The sequence below is a fragment of the Priapulus caudatus genome, unplaced genomic scaffold (assembly GCF_000485595.1).
Source record: "Priapulus caudatus unplaced genomic scaffold, Priapulus_caudatus-5.0.1 Scaffold1214, whole genome shotgun sequence".
Lineage (NCBI taxonomy): Eukaryota > Metazoa > Priapulida > Priapulimorpha > Priapulimorphida > Priapulidae > Priapulus > Priapulus caudatus.
Genome location: NW_014578275.1, coordinates 37,361 through 45,848, shown reverse-complemented (window position 1 = coordinate 45,848; position 8,488 = coordinate 37,361). Strand labels below are relative to the sequence as shown.

The 8,488-nt window shown below is 55.9% G+C and overlaps 1 protein-coding gene across 1 annotated transcript in view; it reads right to left on the bottom strand.

The window, feature by feature from the left end:
- Nucleotides 1–8,488, bottom strand: part of LOC106815836 — a 12,115-nt gene that overhangs the window by 1,220 nt on the left and 2,407 nt on the right. The window contains exon 2 of the mRNA XM_014820354.1: nucleotides 495–5,120. Within this exon, the coding sequence (XP_014675840.1) occupies nucleotides 495–5,050 (4,556 nt within the window). The 5' untranslated portion in view covers nucleotides 5,051–5,120. The remainder of the gene's footprint in view (nucleotides 1–494; nucleotides 5,121–8,488) is intronic.

The following is an 8,488-nucleotide window of genomic DNA, read 5'->3' as shown; positions in this document are numbered from 1 at the left end:
CTGGCGACGATGTAAACTTACACGCGCTTCTTCCTGTCTCTCTCTCTCTCTCTCTCTCTCTCTCTCTCTCTCTCTCTCTCTCTCTCTCTCTCTCTCTCTCGCTCTCTCTCTCGCTCTCTCTCTCTCTCGCTTTCTCTCACTCTCTCTCTCTCTTGCTTTCTCTCATTCTCTCTCTGTGTCTCTCTCTTTCACCCTTACCTTCCTTTCTTTCATCCTCTCTCCCCTACTCATCATCACTCTCCCTTTCACCTACTTCATTATGACCATTGCAATCAGCATCCCTCCCACTCTCACCACTAAACTCTTGTTGTTTCACCTGCCATTTCCCATCAACACGCAACCGGACCTCCTACTGCACCGTTGCTGGCGACCGTCTCCAGCAGCGCCACCTACCCCTCGCCAGCGCCACCTCCCCCTTTGCCAGCGCCACCTAACCCTCGCCGGCGGCACCTACGTCTCGCCGGCGCCACCTACCACTCGCCGGCGCCACCTACCCCTCGCCGCACAGCTTCTTCTTCAGATGCTCGCCGAGCTCGTCCTTGCTAACGAACGGCACTCCGCAGACTCCGCACGCGACGCCGCAGTCCTCCCCGCCGTCATCGTGTGTCTGGTCGTGGTGTGCCCGCAGCCGGTGCTTGCGCGCGAACCCGGCCCCGCAGATGGCGCAGCGGTAAGGTGTCTCGCCCGTGTGGCACAGCGCGACGTGGTCGCGGAGGTGCCCGGCGCGCACAAACGACTTCCCGCACACCTCGCACCGATGCTTCCTCCCGTCGCCGCCAGGGGGCGCCGGCGAGCGCGCGTGCAGCGCTAATTCCTCGCCGCTCCCGTAGAGGGCGCCGCACATCTCGCGGCCGAACGCAGCGTGGCCGTCGTGGCCGTTCGCGGACAGCGAGTCTCCGTTCTCGAAGATGACGTCGCAAGCGCCGACGGCGCCACCTGTCGTCGTGCCGTGGTCGTCGTCGCGCGCCGCCGCGCTCTGAGTCTCCCCTTCCCCCCCGTCCTCCTTCTCCCCGCCTCCCTCCACCTCCTCCTCACTGGGGTGGCTCTTGCTCACGTGCATCTTCAGGGTCTTCACGGAGGAGAACGGGAGACGACAGACGGCGCACGCGTGCTCGCCCGCGTGCGTGTTCATGTGGCTCACGAGGTGCGCGGGCCGCAGAAACGCGGCGCTGCACAGCACGCACCGGTGCGGGCGCTGACGGTCGTCGCTGTGTGTGAGCGCGTGGTCGTCCAGGTGGCCCGCGCGCTTGAAGCCCTTGCCGCACGTCGCGCACACGTGCTTGCGTGCGCGGTCCGCCGCCAGGGGGCGCCGCTTCTTCTTCACCGCCGCCGGCTCGTTGTTCTCATTTACGTCGACAACGCGTCTTCCGTCCTTCGAGTCGACTGGTGGAGCCACCTGCAGGGAGTTTGCGTCCATCGGCAGCGCCACCTCCAGGGAATTTGTGTTGTCCAGTGGTGCCACCTCCAGGGAGTTTGCGACCACCGGTGGTGCCACCTCCAGGGAGTTTGCGACGACCGGTGGTGCCACCTCCAGGGAGTTTGCGACGACCGGTGGCGCCAACTGGAGGGAGTTTGCGTCGACTGGTGGCGCCACCTCCAGGGAGTTTGCGTCGACCGGCGGCGCCACCTCTACGGAGTTTTCGACGTGGGAGGCGGCAGCGGCGACGGTGCCGCGCTTCCCCCGCACGCGTTTTCGCGCGGCTTTCTTCGAGGAACGAGCGCCCTTGCGTGCGGCGGAGCCCTTCTTGGCAGCGGTGGTGCCTTCCTTGGCTGCAGCGGCGCCCTCCTTGGCTGCGGCGCGGTGTGCATTGGCATGGTGGTACTTGAGCTTGGAGGGGTTGACGAAGGCCTTGTCGCAAAGGTCGCACTTGTACGGCAGCTGGCCCGTGTGCAGGCGCTCATGCTCGTTGCGGTGCCCGCTGTGCTTGAACGCGCGGCCGCAGTAGCGGCACGCACACGACGACCGGCCCCGCAACGACGACGACCCCTCGCTCCCGCTCGCCCCCTCGTCGCTACCGCGCGGGGGCGCCACCGGCGCGGCGCGGCGACGCCGCTTGCCGGCTCCTTTCTTCGCCGCCGCCGCCCGGCGCTTGGCGACCTTGCCCCGCTTCGCCGTCGCTGCGGCGACAACCCTCTGGCGTTTCGTCTGCCCGCCGACGGGCGATCGTTTGGCCGGGTTTGCGTTCGTGGATCTGTCGGCCGCGCGACCGTCGGCGGAGGGCCGTGAGCAAGTTTCATTGGACGTGGACGGTGGCGAGGCGTGGCGGGGCGCAGCCGTGCGCGATTCGCCGCCGCCGGCGAGGCCAGCTGAAGCACCGAATTTATCACAGATGGTATCTGAGCCTCTCTTCATCTTGACTCCCTCGCGCTTGAGGGAGGCGGGCGAAGTCGACGACCTCCTCTTCATGCCCTGGCTGGGCGGAAGGGAGCAGGCAGGCAATTTCCCTTCTTTCGTTTCGCTCGTCTGGTTTAGAGGGAGGGAGGATGCGGTGATTGCCAGCCCATTTTCCTCGTTTGTGACCGGTGGAAAAGGGGTACCCACTTCCAGGCTCTCTTTCACCTCTTTCTCATTCTGACTGGGGACATGACTGGTTAGAATCTTCCCTTCGTCGTTTTGACTGAGGGCCTGACTGGCTACAATCTTCTCCCCCTCTTTCTGACTGGGAACCGGATAGTCACCGATCACTTCTTTCTTCCTTTTAGTTTTACTGGGGGTCTGACAGGCTGTAGTGCTATCTCTCTTATTCTCACTGCAGACATTACTACGGGATGGAGTTAACTTCATTTTGGACTTTCTGCGCACTGGTGTGATTCCTGGCTTCACCTCACTAGTGTCACGGCAGGCTGCGCCAACATCTGCCTTCTCACTGTGGGAGTCACCCGCATCGATTACCTCTCGCTTCTCACGGGGAGCCTCAGGCTCGAGGGCTGGAGGCATCTCCCCCTCCTCCTCACTGTCTTCCTTCTGGGCGGCTGCTGGCGTCTCTCTCTTCACCTCGCTGGACTCTTTGCAGATCTCAGGCATTTCGCCTTCCTCCTCACTCGTCTCCTGGCACACTAGAGAGACCTCTCCCTCCTTCTTCTCGCTATTCTCCCAGTGGCACACTGCAGGGATTTCTCCCTTCTCCACACTCGACTCTTCGCACGCTCCAGACACCTCTTTCTTTTCCCCACTGGACTCGTTATTGCAGGCTGCAGTAGGGACCTCTCCCTTCCCCACACTAGTCTCCTGGGAGGCAGCAGGGACTTCTCCCTTCCCAACACTAGTCTCCTGGGAGGCCCTAGGGATTTCTCCCTTCCGCACGCCGCCCTCCTGGCAGGCAGTAGTCTGCGTAACACATGCGTTAAGCTTGGCGGCGGCCCGGGCGGCCCTGCGGGCTGCCGCTCGGATCCTAGCGGACCGCGGCCCGGGCCGGTACCCGCCCGCCGCCGCTCGCTTCACGCTCCCGCCGCTCACCAGCAGTGGCACGGACGATGCACCGTGCATGAACCCTCGCCCTCCTCCCTCCTCCTCGTCCGGTTCAAGTTTAACGCGCACTGTTTTAACACACCCGCCGGCGCCCCCTGCCGGCGCGTCCTCGCCGTCTGACGCCGGCTCGTGCTTCACTCGAACGTGACCGGACGCGCGCCGCCGCTCGTCGCCCGTTAGCACCCTCTGGTGGCCGTCACTACCGGCGTCCGCCGCGCTCTGCTCGAGGCAGCCCTTGGCCTGGTGCTGGCGCAGCTTCGAGCGGTTGACGAAGCCCTTGCAGCAGTCGTGGCACGTGAACGGAAGCTGGCCCGTGTGCAGGCGCTCGTGCTCGTTGCGGTGCCCGCTATGGTTGAACATGCGGCCGCAGTAGCGGCACGACGACAACTTCTGCGCGTTGTGCACGAGCCGCTCGTGCCGCATCCGCCGCACCGCGTCCGCGAACGCCTTCCCGCAGTGGCAGCACCTGTCCCTGCCGCCCTCCTCCGTCTCCGCGGCGGCGTCCAACTCGGGTCCGTTCGGCGGCTTCGTCGCCTCGCCGGCGCCCCCTGTCGGCGGCGGCGAGTCGCGTTTCTTCGATGGGGGATCCGCGGGTTCCGTCACGCCGTTGCCCTGGACCGGTGGCGCCACCTTGAGCTGCGTGAGGACGGCAGAGTCTTTGCCGGCGCCAGCGATGCCGCGCAATGCCGCCGCCGTCGCCACCTTCAGCACCGTGTTCACGTTTTTCTCCGCCTTCTCGCGCAACGCTGGCGCCACCTTCAGCACCGTGTGAGCAGCGCTCGCGTTTTTCTCCGCCTTCCCGCGCAACGGCGGCGCCACCTTCAGAACGGTTCTCGCGTCCGTCTCGGCGGCCTTCGACGCCGGCTCCACCTTGAGGACGGTGTGCGCGCGCGCGGCGGCGACGGAGGCGGCGTTGGCGATGTGGCACGTGCGGTAGTGGCGCGCGCACTCGGCGGGCAGCCGGAAGGGCAGCGCGCACACGGCGCACACATACGGCGTGCGCAGTGCCATGACGTGCTCCTTCACGTGCGCGGCTAGCTGATCGCACTGCAGGTAGGCGATGCCGCACACGTTGCACTGGTAGGGCACGACGTCAGGCGGCAGCGACGCGACGCGCTCCTGCCGTATCACGCGCACCAGCGCCACCTGGGAGCCTCCGCCGTCGCGAGAGTTCGGCTCGACCTTAACGGCGACAATCTTGGATCGCGGAGCGGCGGCGGCCGTCGTCGTCAGCGTCTGCAGTCCGGACACCTGCAGTGCCACCTGGGAGCCGCCGCCGCCGCCGCCGCGCGATTTCGAATCGACCTTGACGGCGACAATCTTGGATCGCGACCCGGCGGTGGCGGCAGCAGCGGTCGTCGTCGTCGTCAGCGTCTGCAGTCCGGACACCTGCAGCGCCACCTGGGAGCCGCCACCGTCGCCGCGCGAGTTCGAATCGACCTTGACGGCGACAATCTTGGATCGCGACGCTGCGACGGCGGTTGTCGTTGTCGTCGTGAGCGTCTGTAGACCAGATACTTGCAGCGCGATGATGCGGTGTGACTTGCCGTCGCGCGTCGCGGCGCCCGACACGGCGGCCATGACGCCTCTCCCCGTGCGAGTCCCGCGCGCGCGTCACAGGAGGCCCATCGGGGAGGTAGTCGGAAATGAACTGAAACAATACGGATGCGCCGAATGTAGCAATCATTATCAGTGTTTCCATTGGCCAGAAAGGTCTGTGAGGCTGTAAATATTTGTGTGGTGTGTTTGCGTGTTTTGAGGTCCTAGCAAAGTGAGCAGTGCATGTGCTTGGCCAGCTAAGGGGGTCCGGGGAAATTTTTTGAAAAAATGGTGCAATTTGGTGCATTCTAAGCTATTCTGCACACATTGTATGACTCTTTTTCAAGTTGTCAAAAGTTTCGTCAGCAAGGCGGTGTTTTGGACACTTTTCTGTGTGGCGGCTGAGAATTGCAATGCAGGGGAAACACTGATTATGAATGTAGCAATAGTTATGAATGTAGGCATTCATATTTGAGCAGGCGGGTTATCAAGTATTTACGGGGTGCGACGGTCGATCGCGCGCGGATGCGCGGATTCGCGAGCGCCGGCGACAATATCGATACCATCGGATTTACTACGCACGCTTGTGTCGGTTATTGTTTACGCACTAACCGCTTATTACTACTACTGATTGTTTAAATTATTACCTTACCGTACCCCATTTCCCTCTAGAAATAATCACACAGCAATGTATGAATAATTTATGCTGCTTTTTAGGACGATTTTTTTATGCACTTACTCTGCATTTTGAACGTGGCTTAGAAAGAATAATTATTGGCTTAAATATGGAGGTGAAATTGCATTTTATATACAATGCAACTGTACTACGCGGCTTTTAGATTGCCTCTTTAGATGTTATATATCACAATCAGTACTAATAACCATAAATATGGCTTGACTCTAGCTTCAAGGGGTGAAATCAAAGCGAGCCAGGAGTCAATCACTCCTCGTTTTACTGCCCAACTTCACAAGAGGAGTCTGTGTAACTCCCTGAAAATATAATGGAAAATTCAATAAAACACAGAATACACTACTGCTTTCCGTATTTTAAAATCACATTCTGCGATGACGCACAGCAAATGGCACATGACAATTTCTGCCACTCCGCCGGTTGACTTTTGTTGACTTTTGTTTATTTAACTTGTGTTGCGCTACTACTACTACTACTACGTTGACCAAGGTGGGCATGATGCTTCCTTGAGTCGGGAACAACAGATATCACTCCAAACTTCACGGCCAGCTTCCTAGTTAATCATGATGTCAGTTGTGTCATTGACAGTAAGCTTTTAACAAAAGTTTTGATGGGTCTACCGCGTCAAAAGGGGGGAAATTGATGTACCACTTATCACGACTCCACCGACCTCTATCTAACCCCATCTGCACACAAGACGAGAGATTATCGGGACGGTAACACGCTGGCTCTGTGTATTGCTATTTTTGTGCCCCAAATAACTTTTTGAGAAATCGCTACTCAAGAATACAACCATCAAAAGTGGCACAGTTGAAACTTTTTTAGTTTGACTGTCAGTTTGTGATTTGGCAAACTCCGGGGGTATCGAACATTTTTTCCATCCATTTAAAAAAAAAGCTTAACATCTACACAAATCAATAAAAAACTTCACTGTTAGCATTCAAATATGTACCTGTTTCTAGCACTAGAGTACCTAGATATGTATATTAAATACCCTATTATTATATGTATTTATAGTTATACGTATTTATGTTATTTTATTATGTATTTATAAACACTATTATTGCCTAGCAATAGGTGTGTATATGACTTGTCTGTGTCAGGTAAATGGGTTTAGACTTATGTTTAGCTTCAGGTGTTCTCAGGGGAAAAACTGTGATCCAGCACGTGTCCAAACTGCATGCAGCACCCCCTTCGTACAACTCAGGATACCACTGCCACAAGGCTGGTACTATTTTTCAAGTGGGTGGAGCTCCGGGTTAATCAGGCAAATGGCAATCCAATAGCCGCGTATGATTTGAAAGTAGGAAATGGGCACACAATTCGCACACTATTTCGTATCACTATTCTATCAAATTTTTCATAAAATAATGGTTGGATTTTTAATATCTTTGCAACTTTTATTAGTACAAATCATATTGCATAGGATATGAGTAACCTGGCCACTGTAAAACTTGTGGTAAAAAAGCGTTAGAAATTCTCACGGCAATCTACTTGTGGCAGTGGTAAATTGAGCCAGAGCGAGAGCGCCATCTGTCGTGGAGTTTGGTAGCAAGGGTGCTGCATGGTAAATAGTGCGATCAGGGAAATAGGGAGATAGCCTATTGTTTGTCTATTGTTTGTGTTCATTCATCTGATTGCATGCAGGGGGCGTTGTAGTTCTGGGAAATAATGCGATGTAATTGTAAGCAACGTAACGACTTAGCAGTATTTCCCAGATCGCACTATTTACCACAGCTTGGCCGGAAAATAGGGAGACTATCTCGCTATTTCCCAGATCGCACTATTTAACGTGACACCAGAATAAAGAGTCTCAACTGCACATAATACCGTCACCTTCTGTCGTTTTGCCTCCATTGTCAAAAGATTGCGCTCTTTCAGAGTGAAACTAGGAATAATAAGTTGTAGTTTTCATTGGTATAAATGTGGTGAATTCCACGATCGACTGTGAGGGTACAAGCAGCATGTGACATCTGACAGCTATGGGGGTATACAGGTACACTGAATCTTATCAAACAGCAAAGTTTAAATAAAATAGACATACGGTTGCTAGTTTATGGGGACAGTGTGCTGAAATAATACACAAGAATGCTGTGATTTTAGTTTATGCCCAATTTAATATTGATTTCATTAGTTCAGGGTGAAAAACTGATAATTGGAGGTACTGGTCCAGTAGGACCAGTGCCTCTGAGGAAGCACTGGTCCTGGTCAGTAGGCACTGGTCCAGGATTTTTGTCGTAGCAAAGTGAATGACTCAGATGTGAGGACGTTTTTATATGGGGGGGGGGATGGTGCAATTTGGTGATGTGCATTCTAAGGTATTCTTAAAAATTATATTTTTTACTCGTTTTGATACACCAGGGTTCTCCAAGCTTTTTCATTATAGCATGGCGGGTGCTGCCTTTACGGTCCTAGTTGCAAATCGAAGGCAGTTTGCGTGCTAGAGGGGTCCGGGGGCTATGATATTTAGCATGACGGCTATGATATTTAGAGTGGCGGGTGCATTTTAGGATGGCAGGGCTCGACGATAGCCTGGCGCGCCGCCAGGCTAGTATAAGTGCTCTTGGAGAACCCTGTACACTGATGCGTAGTAAATCGGAACAAGTCCGCAAGTCGATTTCAAAGATCAGCGGTCTCTGAAGACCGCCCATTATTCCTATAAATTATCATATTTTATTACGCGATTGCTGATTGGTCGGGGATGCCCGGTATTATCTAATCATTTTTTGATATTGTATGAAAAAAAGAGCTCTCGTAATTTTTTTACGGGAGCTATTTTAGGCTTGGCC